At 43.1% G+C, this 24,303-nt stretch overlaps 1 protein-coding gene across 3 annotated transcripts in view; it reads right to left on the bottom strand.

The window, feature by feature from the left end:
- Window positions 1–10,116: 10,116 nt before the first annotated feature.
- PTPRO (protein tyrosine phosphatase receptor type O) overlaps window positions 10,117–24,303 on the bottom strand; it is a 229,045-nt gene continuing 214,858 nt past the window's right edge. For all 3 annotated transcript variants that reach the window (XM_024733334.1, XM_024733335.1, XM_024733333.1), the window contains 4 exons: window positions 20,856–21,010; window positions 18,629–18,764; window positions 12,493–12,613; window positions 10,117–11,436 (listed from right to left, as the gene is read on the bottom strand). In XM_024733334.1, coding sequence (XP_024589102.1) covers window positions 12,509–12,613; window positions 18,629–18,764; window positions 20,856–21,010 — 396 coding nt within the window. In that variant the 3' untranslated portion in view covers window positions 10,117–11,436; window positions 12,493–12,508. The remainder of the gene's footprint in view (window positions 11,437–12,492; window positions 12,614–18,628; window positions 18,765–20,855; window positions 21,011–24,303) is intronic.

Genomic DNA, 24,303 nt, shown 5'->3' with positions numbered 1-24,303 from the left:
GCTCAAACTTGGAGTCACCTTGCTTTTCAAAGTATATATATATATATTTTTTTTTTTTTTTACTGTATATAGAAATCTAGGTTACTACTTTTTATTCTAGAGCTTTAAAAATGTCATTCCATTGATTTTGGGCTTATATTGTTCCTGATGATAAGTCAGTCATCATTCTTATTTTTTCCTCTGGCTGCTTTTAAGATTCTTTTCTGTATCTTTCATCTTCAGCAGGTTGATTATAAAACTGATGAAGGTGGTTTTCTTGGTGTTTATTCTATGTGGGGGTCAGTGAGTTTCTGGATTTTTAAGTCAGTGTTTTCCTATTATTAGAAGCGCTTTTTCCTTACAATATTTTTTTCTGCTTTTTTTTTTCTTTTCTTCTCTTCAGACTTCTATTACATGTATGTTAGGTCAGGTATCTTACTATACCCCAAAGATCACTGATTCTCTGTTAATATTTTAAAAATCCATCTCTTCCCTATTCTTCAGATTGGAAATTTATGTCAATATGTATTCAGCTTCACCAACTCTTCTTTTCCCCCCTGTGATCTGTCTTCCAGAATGTGTTGAGTCAATCCAGTGAATTTTCTTTTCAGTTATTGTATTTTATCAGTTCTAGAATTTACACTTAGTTCTTTTATATAGCTTCCATTTCTCTGCTGAGACTTTCTGTCTGCTCACTCACTAAAAGAATATTTCCCTTTAATCCTTTGAGCAACTTTCCTTTTTTCCCATAACAAAGAAAGGCTGCTTTATAATCTACCTGCTAAACCCAACATTTGGGCCCTCTCAGGCTCAGTTTCTGTTGATGGCTTTTTTCTCCCGCAATATGGGTCCTATTTTCCTATTTCTCTGCATGTGTAGTAGTTTTTTATTATATATACTTGACATTGTAAATGACATGTTTTAGATATTTTAGAATATGTTATCTTCCTCGGAAGAATGTTTATTCTTATTCCAGCAATCAGCTGTATATTGGCTGATCACTTTGAGCTTGTATAGCTTTGGTTTTATGCTTTGCTAGGATGAATTATGGCAAGTTCAGTGTGTTTTACAAGATCTTCTAATTTGATGGGACTCTATCTACAAACTATCTCTTCTCTGAAAATCTTGTCAGGACTTGATTTCAAGCTTTGTCTATAGCTATCAAGAGTAGTTTTCAGGGCTTCCCTGGTGGCGCAGTGGTTGAGAGTCCACCTGCCAATGCAGGGGACACGGGGTCGTGCCCCGGTCCAGGAAGATCCCACATGCCGTGGAGTGGCTAGGCCCATGCAGCGGGAGAGGCCACAACAGTGAGAGGCCCGTGTACCGCAAAAAAAAAAAAGAAAATAGTTTTCACAGTGGAGTCCTTACTTCTAAGGCATGCCCTTTTATGGGGGATGAATTCACAGGATATTTTACATCTCAGCTGGATACCCAAGGAGTTAAACAGCTCTCTTCACTTTTCCTGGGCTGAACCTCTGATGTCTCCCAGCGCAGCGACCTTTCTCAACCTTGCAGTGGCCACTGTGGTAAGCATTGGGTGATGTTGCCTTGTGTGAACTGGGTGGGTTCACTTACAGATTTCTGCAGCCATTCTCTTCACAAATGCTTCCACTCTGGTTTCCCTTTTCAGAATTTCCAGCTGCTTCCAGTGCCCTGAACTCTGATCTATGCCTCCTCAGCTCATCAGGGCTAACTTATTCCTTTTGGAGCTTAGTGGCTGCACTGCCTTTGGGGAACTGTCCTCAAATCAAGAGCTAGTAAGTTTCCTTATCCCAGGGATTGTAGGCTTGTACTGCTTGTAAAAGATAACCAGTAAATTGTATCTCTTTCCCTCCCCTGCCCTTAAGAGGCACTGGGTCATGGGAAGCTAATGTGAGAGATACTCTAATCACTTAAAACTATTCCTTTCCTACTTTTCTCTTAAAAAAATTATAGGAAAGTTTGAGATTCATTTGTTTTCTAAAATTAAATTTATAGAAGCTGAGTTGCTGCTGGGTGGATATCTCACTAGGCTTGTTCCGCTCTCTTTCTTCTCAGTGCTTACATGGAACTATATCAGAAAGTTGAACAGACTCAATAAAGGGATTTTTGTAAAGACTGGTTGTTTCTGGGTAGGAAAAGACAAATTCGTTCAGTAAACATTTTGTAAGTGTCTGCTTTAAGAACTGCATGTTCAAAGAGCATCCTAGATGTAGCCTCTGCCATCAGAGAACATACAATCTAAAGAACTGTTTGCTTCTTGCTGTATTTATCCCTGGTGCTAGTCTTATTGGTCTCCTGGGGCAAAATTATACCCTAAAACCACCTAAAATCAGTGCTGACTTCCCAGAGGCTGTGATTTTATACTTGTGACATTTAGTTTTTCCCAAAGCCACGCTTTTAAGTTAGTCTGCTCAGAGATCTTTGTAAGGGTTGTGTCAAGGGCTCCTGGGAATGAATTAGGAGGGGAAGGCAGTTACCATTTTACCACCCTTCTCTTGGAGCTTCTTTTCCTTATTTTAAACAAAACTTAACATGCTCAAAAAAGCTGTGGTTGCTCTAGGCAATACCCAGATAAGGGTTCTGCTTCCAGCAGTTCCGGGACCCCAACAGGAATTTTAGTATGTACTCCCATCTTCCCCCCCAACCCAACCCATTCTCTTTCCACCATCTTGGTTTGTCAGTTCCTTCTTTTCTGCAGGCCTCTCCAGGACCGACTCCCACACTGCGTCACAGGCTCACACCACGTCACAGCCTCCTTTCCTGGCCTCTTTGTTCCTTTCTGTTTGCATGTTTAGGACAGAAAAGAAGCGGGAGAAGCCAGTGCTCTGAACTCAGTTTTATAAGATATCCTCCGTTTTTTTGATGGAGAGATACCCAGGTACCAGGAAAAACATATCTTCTAGTACCCAAATGTTCAGGTGTATTACATCACATTTGTGAAAGAAAGGCTATCAAATTAAAAGCTAGTAAAATTCTGATAAGATAAAAGGAATTACTAAGAACCATACTCTTAGATTCTAAACTAAATTGGGATAAGGGAAGTGAGATCCAGAATCTAGATTTCTGTGTCAATGGGGATATTTTAACAGCTGAGATGCTTCCTGAAGGGCTTTAGGCATATTACATTTAGTTTGGTGCTGGGACCAATTGGGCAATGAACCAGGGCTCCTGCCAGGCCCAGATGGTCCTAGTCCAGGCTGATTGCTTGGGCTCTTTCCTTTCTGACTGTGATTCCAGGCACTTGGCCCAATTCCCACTGCTTTTCTGGGCTGCCCCACCTGCCCTACCCTGAAGAGGTCAGTCTTATCCCTCAAACGTGGCCATGGAGTAGGAGATAATGTCTCCAGCTTGAACATGTTGATGAACACATGATGTCTTTCAGATAATGGAAAATCTGGGAATAACACACACACACACACAAATGGTGAATAATACCTACAGATCTTCCAGAGCTTGTCCTATTTTATGGTTTCTTACTCTGAGCTGCTATCATATGCTAAGGGCTTCTTCCTTCCCATCTATTCTTAAAGAAAGGAAAACAGGAACTGAACTCTTATGTGCTGAAAACTTTCACCTATATTCCCCACTTTATAGATGAGGAAATTGAAACTCAGATATAAGTTAAGTAGCTTGTCACACAGTAAGTGGAACGACTGAAATTTGGACTAACTCTGCAACTTCTGTATATCCTGCAAATCATCTTTTCTCTCGGATATCCTAGGTCAGTGTATAAAATTTTTCTTAAGCAGAAATAGCATTTTTTAAACTATGAAATTTTATATAGTATCCCACCATATGAAAGAGGTAAAAGCAGTTTCTCTCGTTGAAGCTGCAGAGAGGAGGCCTGGAGCCTCATTTGGAAATCACTGGTCCAGAGCCCACAGAGTCCCTCCTCCATGAAGACCCTCGCTGGTGAACGGGAAGGTGGAATGGGAGCTGATCATTCCATGGCAACAATTAGACCAGGTTTGCCTTTCGTGGGGACGCTTAGGCTCAGAGATAGTAGGGTGACTTCTCCAGGGCACAGGGCTGCTAGGTGGCAGAGCACCGTGACTCGCAAGTCTGTACTGTTGCGATCACGTCACTCTGCTTCCCCAAACCACCAGGCACCAACAGCAAGGAGCTGTCAGCGCAGCCCTGCGGAGGAAGCTCTTCTTATGCCCGGTGGCGAACAAAGCAGCTGGTTCACGGAGGCATTCAGTGGTGTTCACAAGTGCTGCCTGCCCAGGTGTACTTACATATTGCAGTTTGTACAAATTGACTTGTTGGTTTCAGAACAAGTAGCCAGCTTTTCAGACAGAGTGTTAGTGCAACAGATTTGCACAGATTGCTTGCACTATTGCAGATGTTTTCACTGGATGTGAACCAGGCCCTGGCATTGCTCTGCTGGGAAACCCGCTAGTGTGGGTTTTGTGATGCACTTGGTAGCAGAGAACCAAAGTCGAAAGCCAGGTGTGGGCAGTGCAGGGCTCTGATCTAGAGGATCAGCTCCTGTTTGGCACCATATGCCTATGGCACGAGGGTCCTCCTTGGGTCACAGGCTGCACCTCTTTTATATCCCAAGGTCCGTGACTGTTGGGGGTGGAATGGGAGGGGGTGGTTCAGGTGTCACCCTGGGGAAACTGAGCCAGCCCAGCACAGGCACCGGCTTCAGATGCTCTTATCAAATGTATTCAAGAATCCCAAGATGGCCCTTGGAGATGGTGAGAGGCGTGCTTGTCCTGAAGAGCCATGTAATATACTAAGTTATTCGAGGAATTGTTTTCAGCCCCTCACACATTATCTTCTTTATTTTTTGAAGCCCTGTGAGAAAGCTACCATCACTATGTCCATTTCACAGATGAAGCCACTGAGTCACACTCAGGGGCAGAGTCTCAGTTGAATTTCTCTCCACCCACACAGTCCCTTTTTCTAAACCATTCCATCTGCTGTACGGCTGGGCCCTGTGCTGTCCTGCTTCCCAAGTTCATTGGATAAGGGAGGATGTGATCCGGGTGATTTTGAACATGAAAGAACCCTTCCAAGACGATTTTGTTATTTGTGTTTGTAAAGGCAGCAGTGGTTGCAGTTAACTTTTCCTGTTGAAACAGCCCTGTGGATGTTTTGGCGTTCTCAGAACCGAACAAAATTATGTCGTATCAGCTGGCTTTGAAGTCCTTTCCACTGCCCTGGACTCACCATGACACGCAGGCTCAGAATCTCCCCACACACCAAGCCTCCTGGCCTCCTGCACGTTTGAGCTTTCAGTGATGTGGAACTACTCCGGGGCCTATTTTTCACTGAAACCCACGACTCAGATTCAGAGTCAGTAGCCTCACATGTGGTTCAAAAATGTGAGTGGGTTTCCTGAGTAATGGTCTTGTTATGGGGTTTGGAAAAAAAAAAGAGAGAGAGAGAGAGAGAAGGAGAGATCTAACTTGGAGGAAAACCACTTCTGGAGAAGAGTACATGTATTGCCATAGAAAAGTTTATTTATTAAAAGAATCCATCGTGATTCTGCGGCCTTTTCCTGAGCCCGTATGTGCCTTGTGGGTTACCCTCTCTCTGTTCTGTCTCACCTTTAACCTGTCTCCTGGGAATTTTATAGGGTAGTCACACACCACTGCCCTGAAAAACTCCCACCGTTACTGAGATGGAACATGGTCGTAAAGGTCATCCTCGGGCTGCCGTATTAGTTAAGGGTACGTTGACTGCCATAGCCGACGATGCTAGCATCTCATGACGACGCGATAGAAATGTGTTACTGGATCACATCATGGGCCATTGCAGGCGGGGGTTTCTCCTCCAGGTGGCAACTCAGGGGCCCAGCCCCCTTCCGTCTTCCTGGCACCACCGTCTCTATCTGGAGATGATAGGTCGGTAGAGGAGGGGGGAGGGAAGGAGAGGTAGGGAAGGTTGCTCCTGGCAGATTTTCAGGGCCTAGGGGCCAGGGAGTACAGTCTACCCCTTCTCCCTCCCAGTGAACAGAACTGACTGCGTGTGCCTGGGCAGTGTAGCCCCAATGTGCATGGTTACACTTGCAGTGACAGTAGACCTACCTGATTCTGCCGAAAAACACATGCACGGGAGCTGTCTGTGGAGGCCTGGAAAGAAACTTTGATTTGGGAGTCAACAAGAAGAAAAGCTTCAGAAGGTAGGTTCAGAGGTTTGGTTACCCCCATGGGTCCCGGTCACTGACGCCATGGGTGTTTTATGAATGCTCGCTGCCAGGGGTGAGTGTATGGCATTAGTATTCTTTAATGTGGCTCCGGAGTCTTTAATACTTTAACGTGGCTGTATAGTCTTCCTTGACCCTTCCAGAAAGAAATCACCTGTCCTCTTGGTACTGCATTGGCTGCTTTATGTATTTCTATCACATCATCTGTACCACTCTATTGCCCTTAGTTTCCATTCTAATCTCCCTTATTAGAATGTAAACCCCTCTAAGCAGAGACCTTGTCTCATCTATCTTCATAGCCCCAGCCGCTTCCACGGTGCCTGACATGGGATGTTGAGTCCACAAATGACTTTCTTTGAGGGCTAGAAATTTACTATTTCTCAAATGGAAAGTTTTAAAAGCCAGCCTCTGTCAAGGCAGCCCTGGTCAGTGCCACAGTGCCTGCCCTTTTACCAAAATGGGAAAGTCGATTTGGACTTCAAGCCTCTATCCAAGAGAGGTATAGAGCCATACGTCGGTCCAAGAATGTGAGGGGCTTTCCCAGGCTCTGAAGATCACCCCTTTGCTGGTTTCAACCATGGGTAGGAGTGGAGGGAGGGCCCAGGGGCTCCAGGGTGTCTCATCTCATTTACCTGCCTTAATCCTATCAGCCTCACCTCCACCTGCTGTCTGCCTGGAGACACTGGGACTTACCCTTGTGTTCCTAGGGCCCAGGCCAGTTCCTGGTCCATAGCATTTTTGCTCAGTAAGCATTTGGTGAATGAATGAACATTTGACTAAAGTTAGAAACTTCTAATCATTGAGAATCACGCATATAGCAGACAGCTTGGGACCTGGGTGGAAATCAGAAGAACTGGATTTTACTTCTCACTTTGGCTTTGAACACCTGTGATATTTTGATTTGTCCCTAGAGCTCCTAAATATATATTTAGAACTCCTAAAACCCTTGGAATTTCCCAAGTGATAAGAGCAGTAAATGTGTCTGCGTATTTAGAACAAAACCCTTTCAACCACATCTGAGCTTATGTAAATGAGAAAACTTTTGGAAAGCACCAAAGCAATGGGGGCTGGTTGGAGGTTAGAACTTTCAATCCCATCCCCATCCTTAATGTCAGTAAGTTCCTTAGATGTGTAACCAAGAGAAGAAAGTGCTTTCTGAGGAATGAAGTGATGGGCTGCCCTGGAGGTGGCAACTCCAGAAGCTCACTGGAAGTGTTCCGTAGAAAAGAGTTAACCATTTGCCAGGGATGGAGAGTCTTTTCGAGTAGGAGAGAGGGTTAGCTTGCTGATTGTCATCGAGAAGGGAGGACCGTGTCAGGGTCTGTGGTGCCTGATGAGTAACAAAAACTATGAGAACTTGGTGTTTCTGTCCTTAAGCCATTGGGGAAAAGGGTGTGTACCACTATTACTGGTGTGACTGCAGAAGGTTGACCACATTTGAGCTCTACAAGTGAAAAATGTTGAAAAAGCTTGTCTAATGCTTTCTTAGTCCTTCCAACGGCAACCAGACTCTGATTCCACACCATAGTTTTAGAGGTTAGCCTATGGCACCATTTGTGTCTCTGGTGCCTGGTGTATTGCAAGTGGTCAAAAAATCTTTCCTTGATTGAGTGCTTTATTCACTCAGCGGATTAGATGAACGTATATTTGTTGAATGAATGACTGGATGAACCAGGGACTCGTCCTTGACGCCAAGCTTAGAGCCCCACTTGCCCCAGGTCTTGTGATTATGGCCTTTGTTTTCCACAAGGTCGTAAGGGTTCAGGTGACCCTGCCCCGAACAGTTTGTTCGTGTCCCTCGTAATGCAACTTCCAGAGCTAAACATGATCCTCCATCGTTAACTGAGTGACCCACCAGGATCAGGCCTTGCGATAAGCGTCAACTGAAACTGAAAACGCGTGCTGCTGTGGAAGGCCAAGAGTCAGAGAGATCGTGGCTCGAGTTTCCTTCAAATGCACCCCAAAGAGGCTTTAAAAACCAAAGGTAGAAGTTTGTGTGTGTCCGGTTTTGTCGCTTTCTAACTCCTTTGGCCAAAGTGGTTGTTCTGTTCAGTCCTGGGCATGGCCTCTGAGCTCTGAGCCTGGGCCAGGCCCCGGGCTAGTGATCAGTGAGCTAGGAAATGCGCCAGCTAATTTGAAGCACATCACATCAGACATTTCCTGAGGTGGAAGGGAAGGCCTCCTTGCTAGAAAGCAGGGAGGATTTTGGCTCCTAGAGATTGGATTCAGTAACTTTACTCCCTTGGCTGACGGCCAATCCCCTAGCAAGTGGCTCTCATAAGGTCTGCAAAAGACTCAGTTCCAAAGTCTCCAGCCCCTGCTTTACACGTTGACACCACAGCCTTCTTGGAGAGATGTATCCCCTTTCTGGGGTCAGGGACAGCTTTTAGAAAAGGGGAGCGATGATCGAATCTGATTAAAGATTTTATAAGAATTGAAAAAAAAATCCTTACTAATTTTTCTAATTTTAAATTTGGGGGGCAGTGTTGACTTTGTAGTGGAAAATTGTCAACCCCGAATTAGAACACTGTCCCCCCGAAAAGGTTGCCATTCATCACTTTCCTTCCTTTTCAAGTTAAATAAAGCCATATAATGAATGTATAGGTATGGATGTATTAGTGTTAGATATTAAATGTATAAATTAGAGTCTAGTGGTAGTTTCTCAATTAACTTAAAAAATTGGCTTTTGCAGCCAAGGAATTTGATCTCAGTAGCACTCAAGTTAAATATTCTGTTATTCCAAACTCTTCAGCTCTTTCTATGCACCACGTAGGCTACTATGAATGCCTGTGCGAATGCCTCTATGTTCAGTACACTGTAGCACTTCACAGATGATTACAAATAACACTAATTAAAACACAGAGGCCCTAGCTGCCTCCTGTCTGAATTCTTAGAGTTGAATCCTGGAGTGAAAATTAAGCTGGTTTGAGGGGCCCCTAGGGTACATGAAAGAATAAAATACAAAACACCTTTGTGTGAATTAGCAGATCTGATACCCTTTACACCTGTGAAATATGGTGCTTTTAGTAGGTAATTCTACAGTTTATCAACTGAGACTTAGGACAGATACATTTCAAAGTCATCTATTGGGATTGAAACCCAAGTCTTCAGACAGATGGATGCTTTGCCCATCATAAACTGTACACTTCAGGAGCACCGGTGTACCAGGGATGTACAGAGTGACGGCTGTGGAGACCCCTGAAGGAATGATCTGGTTAAGTGCCTGGTGTGACTTTTCTGTCATCTAAACTCTGAGGCTTCCGTCTAACTCTGGACACTTCATCTTCTCTTTTGGGAAAACTGATCTGGGACTATTTGATTCCTACCTGGAAGGGGTGCTCAAGAAAATCATAAAATATTTACAAAGTGCTTTAAGTTTCAGGGAAGTAAAGTTCCAGTCTGTGAACATGGGAAATGCACCTGCACCAGCAGGTGTCTTATCAGCTCACCCAACGTTGCTTACTTCACTCCTGACCTGTCCGTGTGCGAAAACCTAAGGAAGTCACACATACACTTGCTACTTTTCTTTAGCCACATGTACTCCTGGGAATGGAGTGGTACATTATTAACACGTCCAAGGACGGATTTAAAGGGGTGAGAGTGAGAAGAGAAGGTGGCAGCAGGGAGGTGAGAAGGGGAGGAAGAGGTGGGGGCGAGTCAAAGCTGACAACACCCAGGGAGCCCAAGCTGTTAACCTGTGGGGTCTGGACAGCTTCTGCCGTTCCTCCCCTCTCCCCACGAGGAGAACCTGAGACTCCCTGCCTGGCCAGGTCTTGCAAAGAACTGTGCCAGGCTCCGCTGTGGCCAGGCCTTGGTGACAAGAGACAGTGGGGTGCAGAGCTGTTCACTTGGCATCCTTTACCTTTACAAAGGTCACTGATAAAATGTGAAACTGACGATGCGTGCATGGCTTCATGGAGATGCGCTGGAGAGCGGGGATCCAGGGCGAGGGGCGGATGCACAGAGAGGGGGACACAGCCTCCCGAAACACACACAGGAAGGCTCAGGACAGCCAACTGCTCCAGTGAAGCAGCAAGCTTGGGTTTACTTTCAACTCAAAATGTTTTCCGTTGTATATCCATCACCTCTTCATTCTCAGGAAGCGACACAAAGTAACAGGCTTCAGGATGCCATCTGTGTCCATTCTGACAGTGTTCATGTCACAAGACACAATTATGTACTGCAATTATACAAAATGCAAAGAACAGATTGCTGCTAGTTACACAGGTTAAAATGAAACTGACAACCCCAAAGAAAACAAAACAGAAAGTTATCTCTGTCAGAATCCATAGAGATGCTTGACAATATTACCCCCCTCCCCCAAAATGTAGGCAAATCATTGTCCTAGCACGCTGCAGTTCATTGCCACAACTTCATAAATTCCCAGCTCTTTGGGGGGAAGGAAAGTGCGTGTTCACAGCCTATAGTTTGCAAAGAAATAGCTTTTACGTGTATGCAGGCCAACAGAAAGAGGAACGCAAACTGTAGGCACCAAGATTGCTCAGACAGCAGTGGAGTCTAAAGAGTGAGACTTCAAAGTCTTCTGAACCAGATCTAGTTTGTTGAAAAGGAACCTGGACAGTGACATTAGTCCAAGAGGGCCAAGGAGGAAACACTGAACTGTTAATAAGAAAAAAACATCAAGAACTAGAACAATTAAGACTTAAATATTTTTTCTTACTCTACTTTGAAGCTGAATTACAGCTCTTCATATTTGGAAAAGATACGCAGTTGATCTGTGGGAAGAACCTTTCTCTCTCCCCCGATCCACCCTCCCCATTGCTGATCCAGTAAGCTTATGTTGGATTATAGATAGCACTGGTTCAATTTCCTTGAAGCAGAGTTGCCATTTTTTCATGTGTGGGCATGCCTCTTTTTAACAATGAGGTATAATTTGACACCAACTATGCCTGATCCTTCTTGGGTTACGAGCTTGCTCAATAGTGCGGGCAGAAAACGTTCTGATAAAATCACACACGTACAAAAATTATTGCACTTAAAAACAACAGCAAAAAACTCAGCCCAGCCAGCAAAGGGCCAGCAAAACTCTTCGGAAGTGTTGTGCTTCCTGCCCTTTGCAGAGCGTCTGGACCTTTCTGGTGTCCGGTTGAATTTGGTCCATTATTGAATGTCCAGAAGTGAGAGTCCGAAAGACACTGTAGGCTCTTTAAGGCTAAGTCTTCCCGGTGCTTCTATGAGATAAATTATCTCCTTGGCCACGTACTGTAAAGCAGGGCTCTTTTTAGCAAATGGCTAGTAGAGCCCCCCAAAAAAAACTCTTGGAAGCAAGGGAGGAGGGGTTCACATCATGTCCTGTCCTGTAAATGAGAGACAGAGGAAGACAATAAGCAGCCTGGGAGAGCAAAGCCCCTCATCAACAGCTCTGTGGCTGGAAGTAGAGCGACCGCCTCCTGATTCCATCACTAGCTCTCATTACACTCAACCCCACAGCCCATGTGGACGTGGGTTTATCTGTGCATCCTTCTCTGTGCAAGTCCTCCTTTCTGTGGCTCTGTCTTTCCCTCTACCTGCAAATTTGTCTCTGTCTGTCTTTCCTTATTCTTTTTCCTTCCTGCCTCCTTGTGCTTTCTGTCTGTGTTTGTTGATGAATGCAATGGTCTGATGCTAATCCTATCCTGGTACTCACTAGTCCATATCCTTTCATACTTCTTCCTCAAGGCACCCTTGTCCTCTCTCTCCCTGTCAATGATCCCTCCAACCTTAATATATTCATACACATTCTATGCTCTGTTTACTGAGTTGAGTTAGAAGATTACTTGTTACTTTAGCCAAGATTACTTACACCTCCGAAATCTGATGTCCTAGTTAAAACGTGAGCACAAGGCATTGACTGTGTAACGATTTTTTTTCACGATGTTCTCAAGTAAGTACTCACATAATAGATGAGATCAAGGCGTTTGAAAACTCCGCTAACCTAAGACTATTGTCAATATTGTTTTTCTTCTTTGGGGTGTCTACTTTAGCTCATGTCTTCTTTGTAGCCCCTTGTGTGGCCCTTGTAGTCAGTAAAATGTTTGCATAAAGTATCTAGATAAATAGCATTGGATGGTAATATCCCGATATTGCAGGCACAGATCCAATATCAGAGTAATTTAAGGTTCAGGGTGGAGGGAATGGAGGGCAAATCTTCATGAGTTGCTGAAGCTCTTGCATGCCACACCCACCAACCTAGGCCCACTGAAGCTCAAAGATCTGCTACGGTATTTGTCTCTCCCTATGACCACCTCCCTGTGACCACCTCTGTGGGGTCAGAGTCAGCACAGATAGCCACTGCTGCCTTTGTCGTATCCCATATCATGCCCTCTCCTGTTGTGCTAAGACAGGGTGCCCATGATGGGTTCTTCTCCACTTACTGGTCTGGATTCTGAACTAAGACTTGCTGACATTCTCATAGATGACGTCACTGATGCAGAACTGCTGCTTCTTCTTCATCCACATCAGCTGCACACACTGATGGATAAAAATGTACTGCTCCTGGAGCAAAAGACAAAGACAGGTTTTAGAGCAAGATCTCTCTGTGCAAAAATGTAACATTTTAATACTATGGCAGGATTAAATGCTATGACGTCATGTCAAGGGAAACATTCTTCATTATTTATGAGACAATTTTTTTAACATCTTTATTGGAGTAAAATTGCTTTACAATGGTGTGTTAGTTTCTGCTTTATCACAAAGTGAATCAGCTATACACATACATATATCCCCATATCCCCTCCCTCTTGCGTCTCCCTCCCCCCCGCTCTATCCCACCCCTCTAGGTGGTCACAAAGCACCGAGCTGATCGCCCTGTGCTATGTGGCTGCTTCCCACTAGCTATCTATTTTACGTTTGGTAGTGTATATATGTCCATGCCTCTCTCTCACTTCATCCCAGCTTACCCTTCCCCCTCCCCATGTCCTCAAGTCCATTCTCTACATCTGAGTCTTTATTCCTGTCCTGTCCCTAGGTTCATAGAACCAGTTTTTTTTTTCTTTTTTTTTTAAGATTCCATATATATGACACAATTTTATAACTAGAAAATCCAAGAGAATCAACCGTAGAAATAGTTTGATTAATAATAGGGCTTAGACTATCACTACTTAATGCTAAAGGCAATGAATATTCAATCAATAAATCATGGGGCTATTTGAAAAAAAAAGTAGCACATCACCTCATAATACACTGAAATAAATTCCAGGAAGTTTAATGAATTAAGCCATAAAAATATAAAGGAAAATATAGGTTAATTTTTCTCTGATTACTTTAAGGAAGGACTGTTTAAACTTTAAACAATGAAATAAGTTACAAATAAAAATGTCAAATTACTGTATATAAAAAGCAGTAAAAAGAATAAAATAAAGGGCAAACCAGAAACTGAGAGGGAATATTTTCTAGAATTATGACAAATGTTGATACCTTCATCTTTGTTTAAAATTCATCCACATCAGTAACATGCACACTTAAAGTGACAAATAAATAAAATACACTGACCACTAGACCAAATACTCCTGGAAAGCAGGGACTGTGTCTTTTTATTCCTAATACCCAGCACTTAGTTTGTGCTTATTAAATGTTTAAGTAAACTGAGGAAATATTAAACCATATGCAAAAAATGGTCAAGTCATAAAAAATTGTAAATTAAAACTATTTATCTATAAAGTAAGCAAACCTGAAGGAAAAAAATAATATTCAGTGATGATTTGAGTTTGTTGAAGCAATCATTTTTACCTACAGTTGGTGGAGGTACAATTAATAAAATGCTAATAAATGGCATTGTGGACAGATAAAAGTAAGAAAGGAAAGAATCCAATTCAATGTCCTATAAAAAGGAGAATGTTTTAAGTAAGCAACAGCATATCTAAAATGAAACAGTATGGGACTTCCCTGGTGGCCCAGGGGTTGGGAGTCCGCCTGCCGGTGCAGGGGACACGGGTTCGAGCCCTGGTCCGGGAGGATCCCGCATGCCGCGGAGCAACTGGGCCCGTGTGCCACAACTACTGAGCCTGTGCTCTGGAGCCCACGAGCCACAGCTGCTGGGCCTGCGTGCCGCGGCTACTGAGGCCCACGCGCCTGGAGCCTGTGCTCTGCAGCAGGGGAGGCCGCTGCGGTGAGAAGCCCGTGCACCACAATGAAGACCCAACACAGCCAAAAATAAATAAATAAAATAATTTTAAAAAATAAATAAAAGAAAAATAAATAAAATAATTTTTAAAAATAAATAAAAGAAAAATAAATAAAATGAAACAGTATTCAGTCTTTAAAATGAGAGTTATAGAGTTTTAGGCAATTTGGGATGATACAGGTAGCAAAATATTAAGTGAAAAATCAGAATGTAAAATTAGCATATGTGTATAGGGCATATGAGCACAACTGTGTGAACATTATACTTGAATGAAGGCCGAGATGAGGTACGCCAAAATATTGAGAGTAGCTGTCCTTATGTCATGAAGTCAAGGTCATTTCTCCTTTTTCCTTATTTTTCCGGAGTTTCTCTCTAAGTAATACCATTAAAAATAGCCTTTAACTAAGAACCAGTTAAGATAACCACAGGATTTCAAGGACCTTTCGTATGACAACTTCATACAAAGGATAAAATTCAATACTTCAAACTTCCCTGGACTCACATGTATTTTTCAACAAAATTTGGGGAAAATATATTCCCTTATATTGTGACAACATCACATCAGTAACTGAGCTTCCCTTTCTTGTTATGACACATCCCTCCATGGTTTCTGGTGTTGAGTCAAGCACAGGGCATCGATAAGGACAGAGACTGCCTGGTTTCTCAACCCATACCTACGCAGTGGCCAAACTTTGTGTCTAAATAAATACGTAAATAAAGTAGCTAGGCCACAGGAAAAGTAAATAAAAGACTATTTACAGACTCATCTCTGAGAGTTCCTGAGAAATCAGGAGGCTGCCAATGAGGAGAAGCAGCTGCTCAAAGCAAGGCCTGACCTCCTGGGAAAACCTATTAGAGGAAAATTAAAGAAAACCTTTGATAAAAATAGAAGAGAGCCCAGGAGAGGCGAAGGCCATCCACATGTGGCACTTTACAATTTCAAAGCACTTATCTTGATGATATCGGTTCACCTGATGTATACTTTACAACAAACAACTAATGAACGTTGTCCTTCACTTTTTACAGATGAGGGATGGGAGCTTTTTAAAAATATATATTTTTATTGTTTAATTAAAAAAAATTTTTTTTTTTTGCGGTAAGCGGGCCTCTCACTGTTGTGGACTCTCCCGTTGCAGAGCACAGGCTCCGGACGCGCAGGCTCAGTGGCCATGGCTCACGGGCCCAGCCGCTCCACGGCATGTGGGATCTTCCCGGACCAGGGCACGAACCCGCGTCCCCTGCATCGGCAGGCGGACTCTCAACCACTGCGCCACCAGGGAAGCCCTATTATTTAATTTTTTAAAAATTGGAGTATAGCTGATTTACAACGTTGTGTTAGTTTCAGGTGTACAACAAAGTGATTCAGTTATACATACATCTATGTCTATTTCTTTTTTTAGATCCTTTTCCTTATAGGTTATTACAAAATACTGAGTTTAGTTCCCTGTGCTATTCAGTAGGTCTTTGTTTGTTATTTATTTTATATATAGTAGGGTATATCTGTTCATCGGAATGGGAGATTCGAGAGGTGAAGTGAGTTGTACAGTGGTCAGGGTTGGTCCCGGGCCTCTTTCAGGGTCTGGCCTGACTACCCTACTCTCTGACTACCCCTCGCTGCACTTGTGCAGGGGTCCACACGGCGTGCCTGGTCAGCTGAGAAAGGGGAAAAGGGCTCATCAAAATACGGCCCATGCGGCATGTTGCAGGGACTTGAAACACGCATCTGAGGATATGGTCAAATTAATCAGTGACTTCTGCTGTTTGTAGAGGGGGTAGGGTACTAGAATCAAGGCAATGGGCCGTCAAGAGGGCGTAGGAAAATGAAAAACCAGCATGGGAGGTAACCTGTACACAACACACTGTGGTTTCTGTATATACATTGACTCCGCTGGAGAATCATTCTGGCCTCTTGAAAACCATTAGTGTCAAAGGAGTGCTCTGGGATGATGAAGAAAAATAATTTTTTACTCTGCTCTTTATTATTAGCATCAGTAAACTAGGAGGCAGCAGGACTGGGGCGTGAATGAGCTCAAGGAGGATGTTAAGGAAATCCTAACATTCAAGTTACAGGTTGAACCACGAAGAGCACAGGAATGAGGAAAAACAGAGGTAAATCATTGGACGAGAGGTTCCAGACACAACTGACAAAACCGACATAAATAAATAACTTGAACTAGAGAGGATCACTGCAAAATCCTGAGGGAACTCAAGAGTGAACTGGAACAGTTGGGAAAAATAAGTGACCCGTGGTGACCTCTGCCTCTTCTGCTGACTTTGAATTTCCCCACGAGAGTTCAGGGAAGGGATATCGTACTTAAAAAAGACTGTTTCCCAAAAAAAAAAAAAAAAAAAAAAAGACTGTTTCCCAAAAAAAAAAAAAAAAAAAAAAAGACTGTTTCCCTGGAGATGTCAACCTAAAATACTACCATAAACAAAGAAGCAATCAAAATTTGAGGAAAGGAAGTTACAGAGAAAACCCAACTTTTTCTCAGCTTTACAGAAAGGCACATGGTGGTCACCCTGGTGTCCTGGGATTACCACACATGAAGAAAGATAATGGCACTGAAAATTGGATAGAGGGTCTACCATGTGAAGGTAGACCTTTGAAAAAGGGATTAGGATTCTGTTGTTGGAAAGTCGAAAGCCAACAGGCTGTAATCACAGTCTATAAAATTATAAAAGGTATGCATTAAGTCAGTGGGGGCAGACAGTTCATCAAATCCAAAATACTTAAAATAAGGAGTGGCCCTTTGAAGCTTGGAGATCAATATACATAATAGAGAGTTTTAATCACATAGGAGGATATAGATTTATGGAAGTGAAAGCCAAAAATATGGACAGATTCATAACACAGGTTTTTTTTGTTCGTTTTTTTACGGTACGGGGGCCTCTCACTGTTGTGGCCTACTCCCGTTGTGGAGCACAGGCTCCGGACGCGCAGGCCCAACAGCCATGGCTCACGAGCCTAGCCGTTCCGCGGCATGTGGGATTTTCCCGGACCGGGGCACGAACCCGTGTCCCCTGCATTGGCAGGCGGACTCTCAACCACTGCACCACCAGGGAATCCCCATAACACACTAGGTAGTTGGGCTTGTCTGGGAAACCAGGACATTTTAAACTTACGATAATAGGATAATGTCTATGTCTCCACAGTGGTAAATTAGAAGGTAGCAGGACTGGAATGTGAGTGATCTCAAGGAAGTGAGCACACGAATAGATGTCTTGCTTCCTAATCATCCCTGAGCCATCTGAATGTGAATGAGTTACTGTTTCCAAAGTGCTATGATCTTGCTAGAGCTCAGAAATAAACAGATTGGAACGTCTGTGCCAAGCCTCCGTCGGACAGGTTGGGGAGGCAGGAGAGAAAAGGGTGGGAAAGGGGAAGCCGGAAGCATTGAGACGGCAGCCCGGACTGTGGACTTTTGAGTTATACTGACATCTAGTGGTGATTGCTGGGAAAAACATGAGGAAGATTAAGGCAGGTTTTAATCCCTTGGGAACTGAGTCAGAGGTCCGGCCAGGCTGGGTTCCAGTCTATAAGTGTTCCTCCCACACACACTCCTCGAGCAAAAAGGATTAGTGTTCGCCCGAAGCTAAGAAGTTGCGAGTACGGCTGGGTGACTAGGATTACGAAGAAACTATTGTGCTTAGCTTTGTGAACCCACACAGGTGCACACCCGCTGCTGCTCTGAGGCAGCGTGAGTCTGTCTGTCTGGGGCTGCCACCCCAGCCTGAGTGCATTTTAAGGCTCTGAGGTGGGGAGGACCTGGGAGAAGAGGAGAAAGGAGAGCAGGTAACGCTGATGTGTATTTCTGGGGACGCCTCCATGTTGTTACAATGACGATTCCATTCATTTAGCTGAAGGGACTGGCAGTGCTGGTAGATGAGAGGCTGGAAATCCTTAAAATTGTAAGGATTTTATTTCATCACAAAGCACAAAGTCAACCCATATTATCATCAAAAGTGAATTGAGCCACATGAAGGGCAAACGAATGACAAACTTATTGAGTCAAATCTAGCATTTTATATAGAAATTAAATCACATCAGTTTTAAAGTCTCCACTTGGTGGCATTTCCCCAGATGGCTGTCACCTTCACTGAACTCTCAGTCTGTTCAAAGAGCTTTTATTCCATTATAGATACACCCATGTGCTCTGGGTTACTGAAGGGCCTGTAACACCAATGAAAGTGCGGGCACCAAATGGATTTCTAGAGACTAATATCTGTTTCTTTTATACCTTGGAGCCGTTTGAATGCACACAATATGAAACTGGGAATGGCAGATGCAAAAAAAATAATCGAGACAATGGTTTTGACATATGCGATTGAATAACGGGAAGTTTTTCAGTCAAGGGCAAATTTAAAAATACATGTGATTATGTTCCTACCTCGGTCTGTACCATAGACATCCGGTATGACCGCATTTCTGACACCAGCCCTAGGATGTCCACAAACTCATGATCCCGAATGTGCTGCAAGAGCCTGTCCAGGGCAATGAATGTTCCTGTCCGACCGACGCCAGCACTGGAAAAGAGGTTCCGACAGCACATCACTTAGCGCTTCTACACTGTTGGAAACAAATTGGCGATGAAAAAAGACCAAAACCAAAACCCCAAAACACACCAAAACTACATGTAGCATCGTTGAAAAAAAAGACTAAACTGACAATATTTCCCGCTTAACTGTTGTTTAAGTATGCAGCTGTGGTCGATGTGTCTCCTAACGTCGCAGTTCTATCACTGCTACCTCTCTTAGAGAGGTGTGGGTCTGCCTTGGCCACACCTGCCCATCCCGCCCCCCAGGGTTTCTGTTCCTTAGGAAAGTAAGGATTCCATATGGAGCCTCCTGGACAGTCAGTTCTGGCCCCCCAGGGAGCTGGTAAACGTAAACAATTCCAGTCTTCCGAGTAGCCTCAGAGTTAAGCCCTCACACCCAGCTAGAAAGTTTAGTTGAGATGTCCACACCCTAGTTCTAGGGCTGGGGCCTTGGTAATTTGTGCGTCTTCAGCCCTAGGTCAAGTTCATTGTCTCAGACCTTCCTTAAAATGCATCCGCCCTGCTAGTGGGTGCTAGTCTGCTTCATTCTCCCAGATAGTTGCCTCAAAATCAGATTTAATATTTGGACCAAGTCTCTCCCAGTCCCCAAATCCCAGGGCTCAGAGCATAGAGGGAAGTGGAGTGATATGGGCTGACCTATTCTCCACCACAGTCCCCAGGGTTACAGCTAAAGTCAGCCGTCCTTTTCCTCCAATCACTCACAGACTGAAGTGAACTCTGGATTATGAAGGAATATGAGGAAATAGAAATCAAAACCAATTTACATGTGGGATTTGCTGGGAGAGAAATCCAACAGGAAAAACCATGAGTTCAGAGCCGTGGTTTGCTTCTTCTACCAGACAATTCTTCCCTCTTAGGACTTACCTTCTCAGATAAAACGTCTGTGTCTGGGTGAACACTTGCGAAGTCACATCCAGAACTATACCTGCTACCCAGCTACGTGCGTGAAAGGAGTCCATGTGTTTGACCCCAGGGTCGAGCAGCTTTATTTTCTGCTCTTGGAAAGAACCATTTTGAGATGAGATAATTTCATCTGGTGAAGCAAAACTTTTGACCTGGGAATGACTGACAGCAAGGGTAGTCTCCCTAATCAGAACCTTGGTAGCTTATGAAACATTTTTCTTTCCAGGGAGACACATTCTCTCTCTCTCCCTCTCTCTCTCTCTCTCTCACACACACACACACACACACACACACACACACCCTTAGCCATTCTAGTTCACAGACCAAGGTACTAGATCCAGGATTATTGGCTGCCAATGCCTCATCTGACAGCTTTATTCCGCTTCTACTGCTGATACAAAACAGGAGTGCATTTATATCCCCGGCTCTTCTGAGGCTGCATAAACATTTCACAACAACATTATGTCACACTGCTGGATTTTGATGGAGCTTTGTTCACGTGGTAGGAAAGAAAGCTTAAATTCAAAGATAACTCTTCCTGTAAGGGATTAGTGTGGTCCTTGATTTTTGATAATGCAGTAGATCATATAGCCCCTTTTGTCTGCAACATCTGGAAATTTAGAGATAATCTGGAAGGGAAACCTAGCAAATATGTTTATCTTCACGAGCTGAATGTTTTTATTTCACCTTTCCTTCAACTTGTGTTTTATGTCTGTTTATATTACTCTGGGTTGTGATTGGCTAGTTTTAATTTGACTTTGTATTTGGCTCTGTTATAAACCCCACAGAATCCTTGATAGGATAGGGTACCATAACATGGTGCTTAAAAGCCTGGACTTTGGAGACCGGTGTGCCTAGATTTGAATACTAACTCCTTCATTTTCTGGATGCATGAACTTTTGTGACTCCCTTAATCTTTCTACTCCTTAGGTTTTTTTTTTTTTTTTAATCTGATAATGGCAATAATATTAATCTCATATACTACAGGATATAAATAGCTGTATTATAAGTAAATCATGTATCTAGTAAGACTTCAGTTAATCGTACATTTTAAAAAATCATAATTCATTTAACTGTTCATTCAGTCTGATCAGTGGTTTAATGGTGGGCACTTTCCTCCATGATTTCTAACCGACAATGCATTTGATGAGGTTACCTGCAGTGCACGATCATGGGGCCTTTGCTCTTTGTCGCTTGCCGTCGGACCGTGTGTACAAACTGCAGGATGCTTTCTGCAGCGTTGGCCGTGGGCACTCCGTGATCAGGCCACGCAGTGTAGTTAAAATGCATCACATCCTGCGTCTCGTCAGCCTTTAGGAGAAAAACAAGCGTTAATCTCTCAGTCCCCCGTCAGGATGGCCCAGGCCTCGGAGGCAGCTCACAAGCGATGGTAAAGCCACATTTCACTCCTGGTCAGTATATCTCCCTTTCCAGCTCTCAGCATTGTGTCTGGCACAAAGCAGGCCCTGAAAAAAAAATACTAATTGTATAAAGCTTCAGATAGTAGGATAAATAGGCTAATCCATGCCTCTGTAGTGATAAGAGCTTAAGCAGATCAGGGTTTGCATCCCGGCTCTGCCATTTAGAAGTTACATCAGCTCTGGGCGATGAATTAAATACTGAAAGATTCTGTTGGTGACCCGCTTGGGTCCACTGGGCCAGGCTGTTGCACCCCCTTTCCCTGATGCTGCTAATAGCATCTAGCTGCACCCCACTCCTCACAGGCGTCTCCCACTGAAGGGAGCTACCTTGCTGGGAAGTGCCTAAGAGGTAGCGTTCTCAGGCTGAGGGCAGCCTGCAGCTAATAAATGATTGATACTGGGGCACAAAAAGTCAAGATGGGACTACTCTACTGTCCTATCCTGCTTCCTTTGTTCCTGGACAGATTTTACCCAACATTACACTTTCAAAACATCCCCTATATAACAATCCTTGTCTTGGGATCGGATGCTAGGGGAACTGACAAGACAAACTCGCTGAATACCAGTGTTCTCTCATTTGAAAATGGTCTCATGATATCTTTAGCAAGGGTTGTTGTGGAGACTAAGTGTGATTGTGTTTGTGAAGGGTGGTATCTGTTAGATATCCTCATCACTACTACAGCATAATTACTACCACTTGTTGTCATCCAGCTCAGTGCATTTCAATGGGTGGTTCTGGGAATACCAGTAAATGGGTATGTTTTGTATATTTTCCCATTCATATGAACCCGTAGACCTAATATATTGTTGTTCCCTCTGACTTGCGTAAATATCAGCTAGGATGTGCGTCCTCCAAGATTTACTTCTTTAAGTCCCTACTAATTGATAAGCATAAAGTTTTGCTATCAACTGTCAGAAATATTCCAAATCCAAGCCTCGCAAGGATCTAATGCATCCCTCACCCCTCAAATTTGCTAAGACCCTAGAATCCACTCAGGAGATAGCATACTATATCATACTTTGGAAGAATTTGGTCTGGCTATGAGTTTGGAGTTAAAGTTTAGGTTTTCAGGTATTAGAGAGAAATGAATTTCAAAGTGTCACTGGCCTTGGGTGAGGTAAAAATTAGAAATATAAATAAATGTATAAATACAAATATAATAATATTTGTATAAATATAAATGTCAGCACTTCAACTAGACCCACTGTCTCCTTGGCCTAAGGCCACACGTCCCCAGCCCTACGCAATGTCTCTCTCTACGAGCGAGTTCAAGGCCTTTGTCTTCGACACGTGGAGCATGAAATCTACAAAGATGCTGGCCAACCTCACTGCTGTCCTCAGGAAGTATGGCAAGAAAGTAACTCAAGCATAATAAATTGTGCAGAATGAATGAATTACTCAACACCCGGAGGATTTAAGGATACTCTATCCCCAGATAACTTTGGTTGCCCAGAAAAATTCACGAAAATGCTCGCTCTTTCCAAATGCGGATCACAGGCTGAGCAAAAGACTCATACATTGTAGGATATGTGTGTTTTGATAAAAGAAATGTTTACATATTGAAGTACGGGAAGCCATTCTGGGTTATACATGAGTTAACTTGAATTTTATGCTAACCAGAACGGCCTGTTTGTGGTCTATCAAACATACATTGTACACTTGCTTTAATTATTAAAGAAAAGGGCGCATTGGCCGGAAGTAAAGAATGTCCATGTTGAGAATAAAGATAAATGCCCCTCTTCCTGGGATGCCAATGCTGGTCCTCCTTCCGTGATCAGAATCCCTTCCCAGGTGCCAAAGCCATACTGGCTTGCTGTGTGTGTGCTGATCTGGGTTTTCTTTGAAATCTTGAAGGAATGTATCCCTGACTTGTTTAATATTCTTTGTTCTGACAAGATAGCAAACTGTGCTGAAAATCATGCGTCTCCAGAGCAGTTCTTGACAGTTATCTGAGAGGCTGTCTTCAAGGCTATAGTCCTCAGTTTGGTTCAAATAAATATTCCTATTGTAGATTGTTTACTGGTTATTTTCATTGACAGAATATATACATATACACGCATACATACATATATATACCTATATATATAACTATATTAGAATATATATATTCTAAAATGTATCTGAAAATGTATCGAGCTAAAATATGCAAGGTGGTTCAAAAATAAGAAGGCTTTAAATTGTGATTAGTCTCTCCGTAGCTGCAGGGCAGAGGTCTTGTATCAGATGGGTGATTCCTGTCAGCTGAATAGCAAGGCACAAGTAATGGGAACAAACAGGTTTTTGCTGGTTTTTAGTCTCCAGTTCTTACTCAGTTCATGCCAAGTTTCAAGTACTGGAAAGTGACAAATTTTGCGTTATGGTCATTTTCCTCCTTTCCTATTAAATGAGAAAATCCTGCTGGTTACATCTTACTTAACCATTCCAACATTTCTCATACTCTGATTTCCTCACTTGTGTAATTTTATCTGGTTGTACTCTGAAAATTTCCACATATCAACATGGAGGGAATAAAGAAGTATATAAGCAAAAAATGAAAAAAATAGAAAAAGGTATTCATCGGCACAGCCCAATGTTCTTTGGTAATTTAACCTTCATTGCAGGAGCTTAAAATTTAGATTCTACTTGTTTATGGCCAAAAGGGGGCGCTCTGGGATCAGATGCTTGCAACTACTGTATAAAAACCAGAAACGTCTACTATTCAGCGTTTTATTCCTATGTTTCAAGCCCTTCACATGGTTGTCACTGAAAAGTTGTTATTTAAGACCAAGGACAAGGACATAGTATTGATCACACAGTGATCGATGTCACTTCTCCCAGTCAAGGGAACAGACCTTATTTTTGCTTTGCAACTTTTCTCTCCCAGATGCAAAACGTAGGGAAAGATTTACTCTGTATTTGTATAGCAGTTTATACCGGCTTTCTGGGTAAAATATCCAAGAAAGAAAGGAGAGTTCAAATGGAATTGAGATTGTCAAACATTTTCTCTGACGGCTAAGTCTGTTGATGTTTTCTAAGTGATTTATTATTTTTGAAAACATTCATTCATTCACTGATTTATTAATTCCGTGAAGACTTATTAAGTGGCTAAGGGTTAGGATTACAAGGATTATTAAAACAGGATACTTGAGTCCATGACAGTACATGGGGGGCGGGGGAGATGGGAAAGCAGACACGAAATGAGA

Source organism: Neophocaena asiaeorientalis, unplaced genomic scaffold (genome assembly GCF_003031525.2).
Source record: "Neophocaena asiaeorientalis asiaeorientalis breed wild unplaced genomic scaffold, Neophocaena_asiaeorientalis_V1.1 scaffold150, whole genome shotgun sequence".
Taxonomy (NCBI): domain Eukaryota; kingdom Metazoa; phylum Chordata; class Mammalia; order Artiodactyla; family Phocoenidae; genus Neophocaena; species Neophocaena asiaeorientalis.
This window is presented reverse-complemented; position numbering and strand designations above follow the sequence as displayed.